This window comes from Lissotriton vulgaris, chromosome 5 (genome assembly GCF_964263255.1).
Source record: "Lissotriton vulgaris chromosome 5, aLisVul1.2, whole genome shotgun sequence".
Classification (NCBI taxonomy): Eukaryota; Metazoa; Chordata; class Amphibia; order Caudata; family Salamandridae; genus Lissotriton; species Lissotriton vulgaris.
In genome coordinates, this window is record NC_141693.1 from 608,206,409 (window position 1) to 608,224,687 (window position 18,279).

Genomic DNA, 18,279 nt, shown 5'->3' on the forward strand with positions numbered 1-18,279 from the left:
ATACTGGTAGGTTGGAACTCCCCAAACAGCAGTCAGATCTCTCCACAAACAAAGGTTGAAATTTAAAGTAATAGGAAGAATCTATGGGAAATTCTACCTTATCTTGTTTTTAGTCTTACTCCTGCATCAATCTCAGAGCCAGATATACAACCATAATACTTTGCGACTCGCAAATTGTGCTCGATTGCGAGTCGCAATTTGCGAGTTACAAAACGCTATGTACAACAGTGTCTTTAAGACTGTTTGCGATTTCCAATTGGGTCGCAAATTGCGAGGCTCATGAATATTAATAAGCCACTCACAATTTGCGAGTCCATTGGGAATGGCTGGCCCTCCAAGGGATGGTGGCCTGCTGGGCTCACAAGGCCTTCATGTCTGGGACTGCTTTTAAATAAAGCAGATTTTTTTTTTAAATGCAGCCTGTTTTCCTTAAAGTAAAACAGGATGCATTTAAAAAAAGATGAAAATTAAACGTTTTCGTTTCATTTTTTAAGGGCAGGCAGTGGTCCCTGAAACCACTCCACCGCCATTAAAAAATATTTTACCCTGCATTTGGAAAGGGGAAGGGGTCCCCTGGGGACCCCTTCTCTTTTGGAGTGATTTACCACCCTCTTGAAGAGGGTGGTAATTTGTGAGTGTTTTGCGACCACAATTGAGGTCGCAAAACATTCATACATGGGGTTGCGGTCGCTATTAGGAAGTGATCGTCCCTTGCTAATAGCGACTCGCAATTCCTAAATAGCGAGTCTCAAATAAACTGTGACTCGCTATTTAGGAATTGTACCTGGCCCTTTCACATTTTGCATTTGCAAACGGGTCGCAAACCATGCATGCAAAATAGGGCTGTACATCTGGCCCTTGGTGTGATGCGCCATAATCATGTTTCCCACTCACGGGTCATTTAAGGTGCTTTAAGAACAAGTATGTCGGATATGTACAGAAAGCAAATTTTGTATATAAAATGTCATTTCAGAAAAAATTAGCCCTGAGGGAAAGCTTCTCCAGCTACATGTGTTTTCTCTGCTTTCAGCAGTTAAGCTCCAAACACCAACCAAAAATGACTATTGGAAATAAATAAAAACTTTACCTCAAGTTAAGCAAAGCAGGATGTAATCTTAAAATAGCTAAGTGAGTTCAGTGCCAGCTACATCTTTGTGGAACTTTCACTTCATATGTTTGATTTCAACTGGGCCTACCCAGCCTCTTATCCTTCTAAGGTCCATAACATTGGTCCCATTAAGCTGGGATATAATAACACGTGTTTTGCAAGAGACTGTTCGGGGCGTGACATATATCACATGGTGAATATAAAGGAAAAACTCGTTCGAGACACGTTTCACTAACAGAGTGGCAAAGTAATGATAAGGAGAATTCCAATTTATCCAACCACATATCATTTAATTAGAAACCTCAGAGTTTAGCGGTCACGGAATGTCTTGATTCTGATACTCAGTGGCTGCTGAATGTGGTAAAACTTGCCCTTCCACTAGTTTGTAAGGTCTATGGATGTGCAGAAATGAAACACTAGTAGCAGAATGTAACAGAATTTAGGATTCTGCTTTTTTGGAGGATGCAGACTTGACAATATTTTGTCAATTACTTCTGTGGCGCATCTGTCCTCATTAGGGAATGCCTGGCCAATACTCTCCTGCACAATAGGAAACAGGCGCATTTTTTTTCGTTGAAATATAAAGTGGTGGAGGAAAAAAGTATCAAAAGCTAATTATTTGATTTGCAGCATTTATGCTGGAAAACTAAACAAGCAGTGATGGCTACATAGAATTATTCCAAGTGCAATATATTTGCTAAAAAGAATGCTGGTTTTTCTGAGAATTAACATGTGACAGAGTTGCTAAATTTCTGCTGAAAAAAGAAAATGAAGGACACCCTCTCTAATAAACTTTTAATTTTGACATATTATTGTTGCTGACTATAGTCTATAAAACACAAATTCGTGACTCCTCTCCCACGTACACGAAACGAAAAATAGTATTGCCAATTTCATGGATTTGCCTACATTTTAAACGCAATTTCATGCAACGGAGGAAGCAAAATTGCCAAATTTCACACACCTTTGCTTAAGCCATGCTTATCTTCATCCTCATAAGTGGTGAAGCCTTTGTCACTCAATTACTCTCTATAGCTCAATGAGGGTTCCTTGAGGTGCATTACTATAGTTCTGAATAGCTCCAAGGCTGTGGGGATATGAAAATGATGCATGATGTACCTGTAAATCCAATCAAGCCAGTGCCACAGCTTTTAAGAAGTCTATTTTGGTATATAGGCTTGTAAATCTTACTGCCAAGGCCACTGGACAGGGAAGAACCGGATTATGTGGCATGGGTGACTAAATTATGCGGCAATAAAAGGCAAATTAGACAAAAGAATGTGCCAAAGTTTTTATTAGTATCACTTCATGGTGTTGTCATTTTAACACACTTTAATATTGTCTGGTAACATTCTTCACATTATAAGTTCTAGTTTATCACGCAAATAAAGCAATACGCAACTGTCTAGTGACAAGTCAATCTTTGGGAAGGGCCTTCCATTGCCTGGAAATACATCACTGCGTGTTTGTTAACTTTTCATCCGTTTGAGTTAGAAATATGTTTTGTTGTTAAAAACTGCAAATTATTAAGAAGGTTATATTTATGCGCTGAATACACAGAAACCACCTTAATTCTGCAGAAAACGCAACAGCCCCAGAATCACTTAATCCAAACATTAAACTAAATTGAAATTTGTGTTCGCACGTTTAATATTAGATAAATCTTGATTGTTTTGTTTTCCACATTTCTCACAGTTTTTTCTTTTGAGTACGCTCTTCTTCGTGTAATTTTTGCCTGGAGATGGGGCAGCAAATGCCTCGAGGGAAGTGAGTAACTGGATATGGGCCGTGGCCGCATAAACCGCATGCACAATATTGACAATATGAAAACAGACAGGTAATACATACACTGAGCAAGGCTTTAATGTGAGGGCAATGTTCGTGCACAGTTACCACAATGATGATCACCCAAGTGTAATTCTCGCAGTATGCATAATTATCGCAAAAATATGTGTATTGTACACAAACCTCTGAATCTCTTTCACCGACCATCAGTAAGCACGTTAAGCATTTTTTAACCTCACTTGAAAGCAGAAGTGGATAGACCAGCAGTGAAATTGTCAAGATAACCTGTAGCTTCCAAAGTAAATAGATGTCCCTCATAGTGGTCATTTCCCCAGAGAAATTCCGCTGTTTGGCTGTATCCTCTTGCCTCTAATCCCAGGAAGATCCAGGATATCAACTTCACTGCTCTCTTGGCACAGTACTAGGAAGCTGCAGTGCTGAGAGAAAGGCGAACATAAAGTGCAACTTAAGTGTGCTCAAGGGCATGTTCTTCCTTGCCAATATGTGGGGCTACCCCACATCTAAATGACAATCTTCCCAAACCACACCAGGCCTGATTTATATTCCAGGGTAACCGTGCTCTGAATTTAGAGATGCTAGCCTGCCCAATAGGCATCTCTTAACACTGGCAGGAACCACCGTCACAGAGGTTCCTGCCAATGTAATAACAGTTTGACGGACGGCTCCATCACATGAGGGTACCTTTCGTCATACTTTTAACATATTTTTGTAGTTTTAAAAAACATATCTCAAAGCGTATTTTTTTTAAAAAAAATACAAAAACTAATGATGCCACACCATGGGAATTGTCTCCCATGATGTGGGGGTAATTTTGCAATGTTCACTTCCACTTACCGCTGGGTTTTACCTGATGGTGATGGGCAGTGAAAACCGTCGATTGGATTACCTACTCTCCGCCCTTACTCTGTCATGCTCTCGGAGAAGTATGTCAGCGAACAATTTAAGGTTCACCAATCTGTAAATTGGTCGCAAACTCTAAATCTGCCCCAGTGTTCCCAAAACACAGCAACAATGACGAGTGCATGCAAATGGGAAGACCCGGTTTGGAGATGCTGCCTAGTCTACTCATTCCCCACATGATCAAGAAAGGTACCTTTGACAAAATGAGGGATACACCTCCAACCCCATGTGTCCAGCTACCTGGGTCTATGCCAAGGTCAGGCCTACTGCTCCTAAAGTTCGACTAGAAAAGTGTCTCAAGGCACAGTTTAAGTCCTCCACAAAGATTCCATATGCACTTTGTATAAGTTAGGCAACCACAATGCCCAACACCACATTTCATGAGGTCAAATTCAGCAATGAGCCCAGGCCACTGCTCATGTGCTGCTCTGCAGTATCCAATCTCAGCCAGAGGAGGCAGAGTAACCAGAGTCTCCCCAATGACACAAACCGGAGTCTTGGAGTTCTCTGTTTACAGGAAGCAACCAGACCATCACATTGTAGTCCACAGGACTTAAGGCTTAATTCTGTAGCCAAAGACCCTGAATGGGGTCTGCTAGATTGAGGTGAGGGTACCCAGGTCCCTAGTGCTCATTGTGACCCAGGAAAACCTCACTTTGAGTGCCCAGACCCGATTTCCACCTCAATAAGAATGCCCGGTGGACTGATCAAATCTGATTCGCAAATACAGGAAAATATATGAATACTGAAACACACATATTTTTTATGGGACTTTAATTATTTTTTATATACTAACAAAAAACAGCAGGAAACCATCTGGGGATATAAAGAACTGCAACTGACTGTATTTTAAGGACCTACTTCCTGCATGAGAACTCCTTCCTGCAGAAGAACTGCTTACTGCAGGAGAAAGGTGTTGTGCCTCTTGGGGCTGGCCATACATTTTCATGCTGTGCTGCCCTATGGAGCTCTCCATGGTGCTTAAACTTTGTATGGTAACATTGGAACATTGACCACTGTAACCAGGGCAACAGGAATTATGCAATTTTGGATGGATCTCTTCCATTGATCATAATCCATAATCTGTTGCAAAATGTGCAGAAATGAACAACAAAAAATGTTTCTAGCTCAGACTGATCAAAAGTTACTAAAAATGTAGCGACGTGGTACAGTGAACGTCCTTCACAAAGGTTAACTGGTCACCTTTTTGTAAATTATTGCTATATTTGAGTATCAAATTGTTACTAATGAGGTGAAACCTTTACCAGATAGCGTAAACGTGTATAAATGACAAATAGTTAAGTAATACTATAATAAAATAAGCTTCATAATTTGCCTTTTCTTGCTGCATAATGCAGTTCGGGCTGGACTGTTCCCTTGAGGCACAGGGTCAGACTGATTTGCATATGGCCATGTCTGAACTGGGGTGGCAGAGTGGGCTAAAGAAAGGTGATGGATTAAACCCAGATCTTTTGACTGGGTGTGAGTGTTTCATTGGTTCAGATGCTCCGTCCATTACCACCACCTTTTGTACCGCATAATTTAGTCAGGCCTACCAAATAATTTAGCCCTCCCCTGTGGCTTAAATCAGGTGGCTCTGATTATAACCTGCGAGAGATAGAATGAGAGGAAAGCTCTCCAGTACGACCACACCAAGATTCACCAACCGGATTCCTAAAGTTGTTGGCTTAAATACCTATTTAACACTTAAGACTAATGACTCCAAAGTTCCGTCATTCTTTATTTGAACTATTATGTTACTCTAATGTGTATATTAAAGAACTACTCCTCCTTAAAGTAATGCATATGACTGGTCATTGGTCGTATATATCTGTCTATCTATCTATCTATCTATCTATCTATCTATCTATCTATCTATCTATCTATCTATCTATCTATCTGTCTGTCTGTCTGTCTGTCTGTCTGTCTGTCTGTCTGTCTGTCTGTCTGTCTGTCTGTCAGTCAGTCAGCAGGTCAATCTCTCTATTTGTCCGTCCGTTCATTTCACTATCTGTCTATCTGTTACCACTTGATATACAATGGAAATAGTCACTGAGAATTTGAGTCTGACCCAACTCCTGACATGGCAGGGCTAAACTGTAATTGCGCCAGCGACATAACCATGTTTTATATTATGTAAAATCCATGAAATTTCTTGTTTAGCAATTGAGCATAACCATTTTTAAGCGTCTATGTTGTGCAAAAAGTCTTGTACAATAGTTCAGAAAGAAAATGCCTTGTCAAGAGAGATTTTCTGCTTGAACAAGTCTCCTGCTGGTATCTCACAAGATTTTTTTTTATGCAAGGTGCACTCTTGCTTAAAAGATTCACCCAAGATACTGTCAAAAAATATTTTGTTTTGAAAGTATGATTTTGCAAACATTTCATGGAATTTTGAGAAAATTTACTAGAAAAAATTATGCAGTTTCACGCACCCATGGTTCTTCTATTCCCTAGTATCTCCACTGGTTATAGCAGGCGTACAGTTTTCATGAGTCTCACCTACCACAGATGTTTGGGAGGGTTCAGCCAGGAGGAGTAAATTCAGTTTGCTCTAGAGTATGGGTCCTGGAACCTCCAAATTATCAGCTTCTGGACTACCACCCTCACACCCACGTCTGCACATATAACCATAAACAACACACTTTTCTCTTTCACCATCTTCGTTGGCAGGTCCAGTGGAGTGAGTCACTTCTGAGTGAAATGCAGAAATGTGAACACCATGGAACCATGGGAACAATGAATGAATGAATAAATGAAGGTATATTTATATAGCGCGTTACTACCCTGAGGCCTTGTAGCGCTTGTGGACCAGACAGTGACAAGCACATCTGTTTAAGGCACAGTGCTAAACAGGTGAGTTTTAAGAAGCTTGCGGAAGGCCTGTATGTTTGGGTCACCACGCAGAGTTGGGGGAGAGAATTCCAGAGGTTTGAGACATTCAAGGAGACAGAACGTCCGCCCCACCTGGATCGATGAATCTTCCTAGTAGTGACGAGGAAGTCAGAGCTGGAGCGAAGATTTCTTGACGGTTCGTAAGGGGTGACCAGGGAATGGGTGATGGCCGGACCCGATTTCCAGATGGCTCTGTGAGCCAGGCACATGGCTTTGAACTGTATCCTGGCCCGAATAGGGAGCCAGTGTAGATTCCTCAACGCAGATTTTGCTGATTGTCTCCGAGGAATTTGGAGCAGTTGGCGGGCCGGGCAGTTCTGGACCACTTGGAGTTTCTGCATGGTCGCCTGCGAGGCGCCCAGGTACAGTGCATTCCCGTAGTCCAGGTGGGAGAGTATGAGAGCTTGCACCATAATCCTTCTTGCCTTGAAGGGAAGCAGGGGGAGAATTTTTCTTAACATCCTCAGCAGGCCGAAGCAGACAGCGGCGAGCTTGACGGCTTGATAGTTAAAGCAGAGAGAGCTGTCCAGCCACATGCCGAGGCTCTTAATCTGCTGCTTTGGAGCAGGCATAGGGCCGAGGCAGGTTGGCCATAGGAGTGTCGAGGAGGGAGATGGAGATTTCCCCAAAAACATCAGCTCAGTCTTGTCACCATTCAGCTTACGGTGAGATAGTTTCATCCATTCGGCTACTGCCTCCAGGCAGCTGCCTAAAGAGCAAGATGAACCCTCTGGGTGGTTAAGTGCCACCACCAGTTGGGTGTCATCTGCGTACGTGATGATCTGTATACCGAATGGAAGGACTATCTCTGCTAAAGGCGCCATATAGGTGTTGAAGAGTGTGAGGCTCAGGGAAGAGCCCTGGGGAATCCCACAACTAAGAGGCCAGCTGTTGGAAGAGGCATGTCCCTCAAAGACCTGAAAAAATGGTCTTTAAGTAAGGACTGTAGCCAAGTAAATGCAAAAAGAGTCACTCCCAGACGTTTTAGTCGCTCCAGCGGGATATTATGATCAATAGTGTCGAAAGCGGCACTGAGATCTAAAAGAATAATGGCTACTGAGCCGCCCTGATCCAAAAGTCTCTGTGCCGTCTCTGTCCCTAGTCGAGGGCGGAATCCTGTTTGTGAGACGTGTAGCAGGTTGTTGGACTCCAGATACTGTACTAGTGTTGAGTTTATATTTCTCTGTCAGCTTGCTCAACCAGGGAAGGAGAGATATGGGACGATTGTTGGCCAAGTTAGTGTGATCTAAATTAGGTTTTTTCAGGAGGGCCCTAACCTGGGCGCATTTCCAGGCAGGGGGGACCGTGCTCGAGTAGATGGAGGCATTTAAGATATCCAAAATTACTGGGCAATTGGCCTGGATGTGACGCTATTCCTTGAATAGCTAGGTCTTCGAGGCTCTATGGAATGAGAGTTCCAGCTCCAGCTGACGTAGCTTCAGAGGTTGGGAGTTCCATAGCTTGGGTGCAACAAAGGATGTGGAGCATCCACCCCAGCATGATCTCCGAATCCTGGGAACCTTTAGTAGGTGGGCAGAAGCAGATCTCAGATGCCTACTGGGTACATAAGGGAGGCCTGTGAGCGTAGTAGTGGGGTATGTCTGCTGTTTATCTCCATGTGAATGATGAATAGAAACTTACACTATACTCTGCTCTCTACCAGAAGCCAGTGGAGATCTCTTAGAGCTTTAGTGGCAGGCTGAAAGCTGGGTGTGCGTGAGAATTAGAGCCACCACTTTCTGCACAATCTGCTACTTCTTGACCACATAAAATGGTGAGCCAAACTACTCTCTTCTGCCACCTGAGTGTCTGGAAAAACAATATTGTCTGGCACATTTGCAAAATATTCTTAAGCTCTGACCCCTGAAAAAACCTTCCCTTTACCTCATCCTCAGAATCACAGTCAAGATCTGGACGGTCAGGGTAATCCAACTTCTTTTTCTTAGGGGCCACAGAATCTATGGCTTGAAAAGCAGAAGAAACTACAACCTCAATTATCCTTTGCAGATTAACAAACAAAGGGGCAGCCTGATGAACAATATTCACCTCCTCTTCAATATTCTTACATTTCTCCACTCTCTTTCCTCCCTCCTTGATCGCGGATAAAGGAAAGAAAGAAAAGAAACAACCAATTATATCCTATCCTACAAACCTGGAACAACGTAGAAGCCCAAATTCAACAATGTTCCCGCTTCCTGCAACAACCATTGCTAGGAAGCTAACTACCAATGGGGGTGTCCCAAATGTGCTTGCCAGCTGCTACCACCAATCAACCAATAACCAGAAACCTATTGTGGTCCAATCTGCATGTAGTCCATCGCGCTAAAGAACACACTCCAATGAGAGGGACGTTGGCCAATTACTGCGCCACCCCTTCCGAAACAAGTAACATCAACGCCAGAGACTAGTTCTGCCCAATCATATTCCAGGTGTGAGTCTTCCAATAGAGAGGCCTGCGTGGAGTCAGGCAATGATATGAGTCCTGAACTCTTCCCCCAGCTAGAGACACAACGGCTGATGCCCAACATGCCTCCCCCCAAAGAACAGTTCCAAGAAGCTCTTATACCCACAATACGGAACAGGAGCTGGTCCCTCTAAAGAAGGGACTCTATGTCCAGTTGTAACCCGCATTGAATCAAAAGGTCGCTAAAGCATACCCTCTACTATAATATACCAACCTGTACATCCCAAAGACATGCACCAAACGAACCTGCTTGATGACAAACCCACAGAAAAAAGCAACAATCTTTCCGGATATGAGGTCAGAGGTTTTATGTCCCACAGAAGGTGGGTGTGGCCTAGAAGGAAAGGATGGGAGCTGTATGTGTATTTTTTTAGTTTTGCTTGAGTAAGACTCCAGTGCGGAGCTGAAGCTCATAGATGTAAGGACAGTTGCGGGAGGTCAGACAAGTAGGTAATGAAGGTCTTTGAATGATCTCTTTGCGCTTTTGACAACTGCTGCATGCTTAGAACATTCACAATCCCAGCATTTACGCAGTAAGCCTACATTAGCTACACTACTCTGGCACTCAGTGCCAAAAGCCCTGTTGGCTGACCTCTGCTGGCCTAAAAATGCTCACAGCGACACAACAACTGTGAAGACTCAGCCATGTGCTCACGCGCTAGTTCTTTTTGACATGTGCAAAGTGCACATGTGTTTTGGTACACGTCACAGCGCTTTCTGAATGCTCAGGGAGACGTTTCCAAGAAGTCCTGAGTCCCAGCACTTAGACAGCACCCTGGTACTGTAGTGGAGATGTAAGGTGCGTAGACCACTGAGCTCGCACCCTGCTCTGCTGTGGACACAGACCCCACTGCTGAGCAACCAGGAGGTGGGGAAACATCATAACTCTAACACAAAGAAACCCAACAGAGAGACTGGCTGTAACCCAGAACTTAACCCACACTGTAACCCCTGACTGTTGCCTAATGCATCCCTGATGTCACCTTAACTAAATTCCAGTCAGGCCCTGTTCCAACCCATAATCCTGATTACCCCTACACCCCAGACACACCATTCACCTTGCCAGCCCGACCAAACCCCCAAACAAAAATGTATGTATCCTTGTGCAATGTAAGTGGTGCACACCGTGGGTTCAGTTTGCGCTATGTAAAAAACTGCATTACCAAAACATCCAACAAAAAACTAGCCCTTGGTCTACACAAGAAAAAGTGGCTCTTGCAGTCTGTCCTCATTGGCACCCTCAGATTTCTCCCCTTCCCTGAGCGGAGTGACATAGGCCCCCGCAGTCCCTGTGGCGCGGGAGGGGGGGGGGGCATTCAGCTCTACACCAGTGGGTTTATCCATGAGCTATGGCAGACTCATGGGCCCCTCATTATATTCTGCCCGGGCCCCGGACATTTTGCGTTACACCACTGCCTCCCCCTGCAGTGTCAGACAGCGTATGCCTCCCCTCAGGTCTTGGCGCCTGCTCCTGAACTCCTGTGGCTTGCCCTCCGCACTCGCGCAGTCAGAGTAAGCCTCCTCCAGAGGCCTTCTCTCTCCAGCTTCAGCTGCTGCACCTCTGGCGACCAGCCTCATCTCCCTCCCGCACCTCTCCCTACTCCTCATCCAGCCACCGGACTTTGCGACCTCCCGAAGCCTGCCTCGACCACCTCATGCAGGCTGCACCTTGCCTCCCGACTTCTCCACCTCGTGCAGCCTGTCTCCTACACCTCCTGCCACCTCTCGCAGTCTTCCTTCCCATCTCCCACAGCCAAGCTCTTCCATCATCTGCAGCCTTCCTCATCGAACCACCTGCACCTTGCCCCCTCCAACCCCTGGCTCCAACCTCGCCCAGCACCAGTGGTCCACTGGTCCCACCAGTACAGTCCGCTCTACTTCCTGGCCCTGCAGCCGCCCGAAGTCTTTCCTCCAATTCCTGCTACCTGCATTCTCCATCAGCTGTGACCTGTCTCTTTACTCCCCACAGACTGTGCCATTCGGCTCGTGCAGTCAGCCTGCCTCCTTGTCATGAAGCCCCCCCCCCCCCCCCCCCACACACACACACATCATCCCCCACCACCCCCTCGGCGCTGACTCTTGGCACCAGTGCATCCACCATCGGCAGCACCCCCAGCCCCACAGCGCGCGAGGCCCCTTTCTCTGGCCAGGACGTGGCGCCGAGCTCTGGTGAAGCTATTTGACATCCAGTCACATAACGTGAAAGCGCCGCGCTCCGGCTCGGAGCCGGGGGGACGCAGCCCGCCCCCCTCGCGCGGAGCCCTGTACGATGTTGGAATTCAATTTGCGGACTGTGTGTAGGGGTGGGAGGGAGAGGGGGTCGTCGCCTCTTCCCCGTTCGCTATTTGGTTTGTTTATCCATCGCCTCCCACGCACGCAAATAGTACCCGCTCTCGCCTCTGAACGCACAGGATAGATAGCTCGGTGGTCGCTGCATTGCTGCAGGCGCACTTGTATAACCCGAAGTTTACCCTTCAAATCCATAAACCGCAGACGCCGTTTTATTTGATTGCGAATGAGTAGCACTGCATTTGAGTAGTGTTTACAATTGATGTTATATAAAGCGCACTGAAGCCAGAGGATTATAGCTCTTTAAATGCAAATCATAGTTTTCTATTCAGATCCTAGTATTGAGACTACGGCCGTTCTCCTTGCGAAGGTCGAACATTAGTAACATTGAGTGGAGGAAGGTAACAATGATAACGGCGTTTACAGTGCTTTGAAGGCACGCAGTTGTGGCAAAACGTGCTATATAAAGGCCGAATCATTGTTTTTGTCTCTGTGAAGCTATTCACCAAGCTTCCTAAGGGCGCTTTGCTCACACAAACTGGGGGGGGGAGGGGAGGGGGGGGCGGGGCATGTTGGATAGCCTCGAAGGGGGTAGGCTACATGGGCCAACCTCCCAGCCCCCGCTGGATCAGAACGTAACCCCAGGTCGCCACTCTTCTCGCTCCTCAAGGGTCAAGGGGTGGGAGCTGCGTTAACTCCTTCATCTGCCGGAACAGTGACTGACAGACGGACTGCTGACGGTAAATACTAGTCTGTCACAAAACTAACACCCCCGACCCCCCATCCCCTAATCACCCTAACACAAAAAACGGGGGGTGGGGGCATAAAAGGAGAGCTGCAATGGGACAAGGCAGGGCTATAAGTGAGATGAGAAAGCTGTGGGGGTCTCTAAGAGGAGTGTAACCAAAGAAGGGACTATGTATCTTTTCCAAGAGGCGTGGCTTACGTTATTAAGGGGGTACTTTAAAAATAGTGAACTAACATTTTGTGTTTAGCACGTCATTCCAGCTGACGAGAGTGTGCTGCCCCCATGAGCTTCCTGCTATTGCCTCCAACCACACCACACAATAGTGTGCACGTGCGCAGTACACGAGTACGGACTTTTACTTTCACCCCGTGAATACTTAAACACATGTGTGCCTGCTTCACATACGTTTACATACAATCACAATGAAAACGTCACCATAGCCATGTGAGGTCTGTGGAGGGGTCTGGGATTACATGCATAGGTATTCTGAACACCTTTATGAGTACCCCTGACAGGCACTATAAGAGCCTGGCACAGCGTTCAGCCTCAACCCCAGAGCTCCTCACTGTGACACCAACCCAAAAATGAACAAAACCAACAACCTGAGCCCACAGAGACACCTACCTGTGACCCAGTTTACAGGAAGCCCGATATAGTGTACAGAAATACCGATATAAGACTAACAAGCTGCCTGAAAACAAAACTACAGTAGAACACCGTACTGGAAACGGCAACTACTCTTAGGGAAGTAAATCATGTACAACGTGAAATGCAAACAGGAGCAACCTCAGTGCCATGAAGTACAGTCACTATTAAGATATCATATTGAAAAAGTATTTCTGTTTTACCTATAAAGATAAGGATATGAATGTTGGGCTGATACAGCCCCGGTTCGAAGACAGTGTTTAATTACTGGCGGGTCTGATATCTGGAGAAACCCTCGCCACTTAAAGCCCCGAGGCGTGGGGAGGGAGGAAAGCACCTTATTCGCCAGCCTGTTCGAGAAAAAACCACAGGAGAAGCGGGCGTTCACCAATATGGCACATATAGGGTCATTGAGGGAGGTTAAGGCTGCCCCTCCCGCTCACCACTCATTACACGCGGAGAGGAACCCCACTGACACAGCCCTCACCCCCAAAGTGGATTCTGAGTGAATCCCATGTGCGCACACGCAAGGCCAGAATGACCTCCAGCCATATTCACCCCAGCATGACCCCAACTCCCTTCATTCACAAGCAAAGTTCAGTGCTAAGCAATGTCCGCCACCATCATGGTGAAGAGGGCAGCAGCGACAGTGGGGCCGAGACGGCCCCCGGGGATGGCGCTGGTAATGATGGTGAGAGGGTATGGAGTGAACGGAGGGGTGAAGGGGGCTGAAGAGAGTTAAGGGAGTTCCTGGTGGTGTGACGAAAGGTACACTTTAGGTAGGTTGAAGACGTGAGACAGAAAGCAAGGACATGGGTGGGATCTGACTGAGGCGTCAAGTGTAACTGATGGGTTGGGAGGGTGTAGAGATTAAGAGGTGACGTTGGTTGATGTAAGAGGCCGAGGAGGTGATGGGGTAGACAGGGGAGTGGGCTGAGATGAGGGGAGATTTGAGGTGAGTGAACTCGTGAGATGGAGTGAGGACGAGGTGAATGGGCTCAGGACAGATGGCTGGGGGGTAAGTGCGCAGGTGGATGACCGGGACAGGTGAAGCTCAGACTCTCAGAACAGAAGGTCAGGTAGTTTGCGGGGAAGTGGGCAAACAGGGAGGATTGGTAAGAGAGAGAAAGGTTCTGAGGCAGGGACAGGTTGAGGGGCTTCAGAGAGAGTAAGGGCATATCTAAGTTGGAAGGGTTCAGGGACATGGGCGTGAGTACGTGATATGAGGTAGAAAAGAGGTGGATTGGAGAATGTAAAGACAGTGCTTGAGTGGAGATGAGGGGTTCGAGCTATGTTTAAGTGGAGGTGAAGGGGCTCTGGAAGTAAAGGGTAAATTCGAGCCCGGAGAAAATCTGTATGAAGGTAGGTGTCAGTGGCGTAATTGTGGTAATTTCACATTGAGCTTAAAATTTACCTAATTACACTTTTAAACCACATCGCACAATCTTGTGCGGTTCAGCATCATTCACAATCAAAGTTTACAGAAAAGGTACTGGAACAACATGTATGATAGAGCATTATTGGCTGTTGTTCGCAGTGCTATAGTTTGCACTATTATTGTCGCACAAACATCATTCTTAAAGCCAAACTGAACGACACGTCTCATTTTGCACTAAAAACCACCTCCATGTGCTAGATTTTTATTTCACCTATTAAGCATAATTTCGGTAATGTTCCTGACATTTCGCATAATTACGTAAAAGTAAATTATGCGAATTTTGCACGCCCTAATTATTTTCTGCGAGCTACATTTGTGAGGCTGCTTGCTGTGTGGTTGAGGATGCTTATGGGGTGAGTTGGTGAGAAGAACGCTGAAAGTAGGCATCGGCTTGTTTGGAGGTTTTTCAAACGCGGATCAATGATAAAACTTCAGGAGGTGGACGTGGCCTGAGGTGAGAGGTCTCCAGGAGTAAGAGTAGAGCTTAAAATGCAAGCAGCGCCTTTAGGTGGGTAGGGATCTGGAGGTTGGTTCATCGAGGCAAGGATAGGTGATGGGCTCGGGTCAGGGGGTAGATGTAGCATGGAAGTCGGTTTACGGAATGGGTAGATTGATGCAGTAGGTTGGATGAAACTTGGGGGAGCTGTGGGGGGAGGGGTGGGCTGTGGAGTTCAGAAGATGGGTTGAAATGAGGGCGTAGAATGTTGGGTAGGCTGAAAGAGGGGCTTGTGGGGGGAGCAGGGATTAACCAAAGGGGTAAGAAGAGGGTATAGATGAGTAGATAGAATAAGGAGGTAGGCAAAATGCAGGTTTGGGTGCAGGGGCAGAGGGCAGGGAAAGACTAAGAGGGCAGAAATGTGGTTTTGGTGAGGGAAAGCAATCAACAGCAGGTTAATGGGTTTGGGTAAACGGCTGGATATTGGTGTAGGGCTTAGGGGTTAGAGCTTGGGGTAGGCTGCAGATTGACTTGGGTAAGAGGTTGAAAGTAGGGGTTAACTGATGATGGGTTAAGTAGGTGAATAGTGTGTTTAGGTAGGTTGAAGATGGGTGTTGGTGACAGGTAGGAGTTGACGAGGATGGGTGTGGTTGAGGACTGGTAGAATGAAGGGCTCTGGAGATGTTTAGATGAGGGAGTAGGATGGTAGGGTAGAATGAATATGGCTTTGGCGGGGAGATGGGTAGTGGGTTAGGTTGAAAATGAGCACTGTGAAGTGGTAGCAGGTGTACATGGGCTTAAGATGCTTCAGGGGACGAGTTTAGGTGAAGTGGGCTCAGGAGGTGGTGTGACACCTGACTCCCGGAACGCGCTTGGACTCACCGAGTACCAGGTCTAGCAGGTCCAGCAGCAGCAAGCTGACCCAGAAGAAGTTCATGTTTCCCATCCTACCCCGGGGGAGCGCCGCTCCATGGGCATCAAACCGGGCGGCCTGCCTGGCAAGGCCAGCCGCTGAGGGGCGCCGTCGGGCGACGAAAGAGCCCCGGGAACATCCTGAGCACCCACAGAAGGCGGAGAGGAGGAGAAACCGCTTTAGAGCTTTTCCCAAAAAACAGCAGCTCCCCGGGATGAACAGCACGACCCAAGACTCCCACTGTGTGGCTCCCACTGAAGCTGCGGCTTAATCTCGTGTTCTTCAAGCGCCACAAACCCGGCTAGGCGCTTTCTACTTCCTCCCAAAGAAAACTTCCGTGGCCGTAGTGCATGTCCGCGGTGCCCACAGCACCCTCCGCCGTGCACACACGAGGTGAAGGTCTTGGAGGTGAAAATCTATCTTTGCCCCCTCGGAATCCTCCACGGCGTCCCCTGCACCACCCTCCAGATAAGAGTACTGTGGTATTTGTGGATTAATCCACCGCACCGGTCCGGCACTCTCGTTTCTTCGAAACTATTTCCTCGTTGCAGACAAGACACGGTCCTGCGCTGTCCTGACCCTTTCACCCTTGGCTCCTTCAAGTTCGAGGTTCCCCCGGTGGTATGTTGCCCACGGGCGGTATATTGTCTGCGGATACGGTACAATCTGACCGGCGGTGTATTGTCCACGGCTATATTCTTGCGGTATCCTGCCCGCGAGCTGTGCGGTGGTCCCCGGCGGGCGCGTGCCGGCGGTATCCTCTCCGCATCCGGCGGTGTCCCACCGCTGCCCTCGGACTCCCGCCTCCCGTCAATGCTCTCCGGTGACACCGGGTCCGCGCGCCTCGGCCGCTGGTGTTACATGAACCATCCACACACGCGCGCAGGGGCGTCGGGGAGGGCGAGCGACCCCTTCAGGCCGCCTCCCTCAGAGCCGTGACGCGGGCGCGGAAGGCGCGCGAGCGGCTGCACCTGCCGTGGAGAGCCGCTTCCCGAGGCGCTCGGCTCGCGCTCTCTCCCTCCGCGTCTCGCGCCCGCACGCTCTCTCGCGCTCGTCTCTCGCGCTCGCCCCTCGCCGGCCCCCCACGCCCCGCCCGCCGCGCCCCGCAGCGGCTGGATATTCGGCGACTTTCCTCTAATCCGCGGCAGCCTCCTGTGCTCTCCTCTGTAAGCCGATTTATTAGAGCAGGATGGAGCGGGTGGGGAGGGGGGGCATGCTTTTATGGTGGGCACGATGCAGCTCTCTCATGCTCCGGTCACCCAGGAAGCCCAGCGTGGTACACCGGTGGATGCTGCTGATTCTTCCCAACCCACGTCTCGTGGGTCTTGAGCATGGACTGTCAGGAGCGCCTGGTGGGGTTGGGCCCCTGGGGTCTCCCAGGGCCCTCATCCTCTGTCCTCGAAAAGGAAGTCCCCCAAGTGAAAGCACGAGGGCCCGGACAGCACGAAAGACGCTAAGGTCCCTCATGGCCCTTGAGGGTCTGTGACTGGAGGGCTAGGGCCTTTATTCAAACGAGCGCTTCCCTGTATCTACAGTGAGATAGCTTTATACAACTTCATAAATAAATACATTTATGAGATGTCTGGCCATTTCTTGAAGAGACTCGTGATTAACTTGGACATGAGTTGCCCAAAGGGTACCAAATGAATATACATCGCTAATGACGCATATGAATAATTCTGTAGAAAATGACGTGAGTACGACGTCATGGTTCGTAAAGAAAAGTTGGACTGATTTCAGAAATGGGTTTACTGTGTGTCAACATGGAGTGTACTACTTTTCACAAGTACACTTGTAGCACTGCATTTCAGCAGAGTAATTGCATCTATATAGCGCTTACGCCCCTGACGAGGCATCGAAGCACTTTTTCAGCGAGGGAGGAGCACGCTCTTCACCTGAACAGCGCCATATGCTGTACATTAGAAATGGGTATGCTGTGTCGTTGTTCTGCCGAGGTCTGTTCCGAGCAAGTTCTCAAAAGGGCCGCCGAATACCTACAGATAATCTTATCAGCTCCTCGCCGGCATTGCACAAAGTACTTCTTGCTATAACAAATCAGACAGGTGACGCCAAAGCAAAACAATTACCGACAAAGTGAAATATTGTGGCAGTGGGAAAACTGTAATTCAGCAGGTACATCCAAGCAGAAGGTTACAGACTACTCGCTTGAAATTGCAGGCTTGCACAGTACCCCACTGTGGTGAAACACGTGAAGAGCAGGGCGCAGCAAACGCCGAATGAGGAAGAGGGGCTGGAAACCGCTACTGGACGGCACACACCGCACGTGAACGTGCCACAGTAGGACAGTAGGACTCATGATGGATGAGAGAGGCGCGTTTTCCACATAGCCCTGCACACGAATACATTAAGAGCCCACTGCACAGATGAAAGGGAGGTTTCATGGGAGGAAAAACGGCGAAACAAGCGTCTCTCTTCATTTTTGAGAAAACGAGAAACGTAAAAAAAGCGCATCGTACTAAAAACCCTCCTAGAGTAGGCAGAAAAATATATTTAATGGGAAATAAACAACACCGATTTTAACATATCCCGAAACTAAAATGCTGCTGGCTAGACTGCAATATTCTTAGCATCCCAAGCAATTACGCTGCCAATGCTTGTCTGACTTGTCATGCCAAT

General features: G+C 47.6%; 1 protein-coding gene across 3 annotated transcripts in view; it reads right to left on the minus strand.

Moving 5' to 3' along the window:
* Positions 1-16,505, minus strand: part of IGSF21 (immunoglobin superfamily member 21) — a 1,410,224-nt gene extending 1,393,719 nt beyond the window's left edge. For 2 of the 3 annotated variants that reach the window (XM_086920145.1, XM_086920144.1), the window contains exon 1: positions 15,612-15,813. In XM_086920145.1, coding sequence (XP_086776271.1) covers positions 15,612-15,675 — 64 coding nt within the window. In that variant the 5' untranslated portion in view covers positions 15,676-15,813. Of the gene's footprint in view, positions 1-15,611 lie in introns of all 3 variants that reach the window. The other variant, XM_086920143.1, reaches the window with a different exon arrangement.
* Between the last annotated feature and the right edge of the window lie 1,774 nt (positions 16,506-18,279).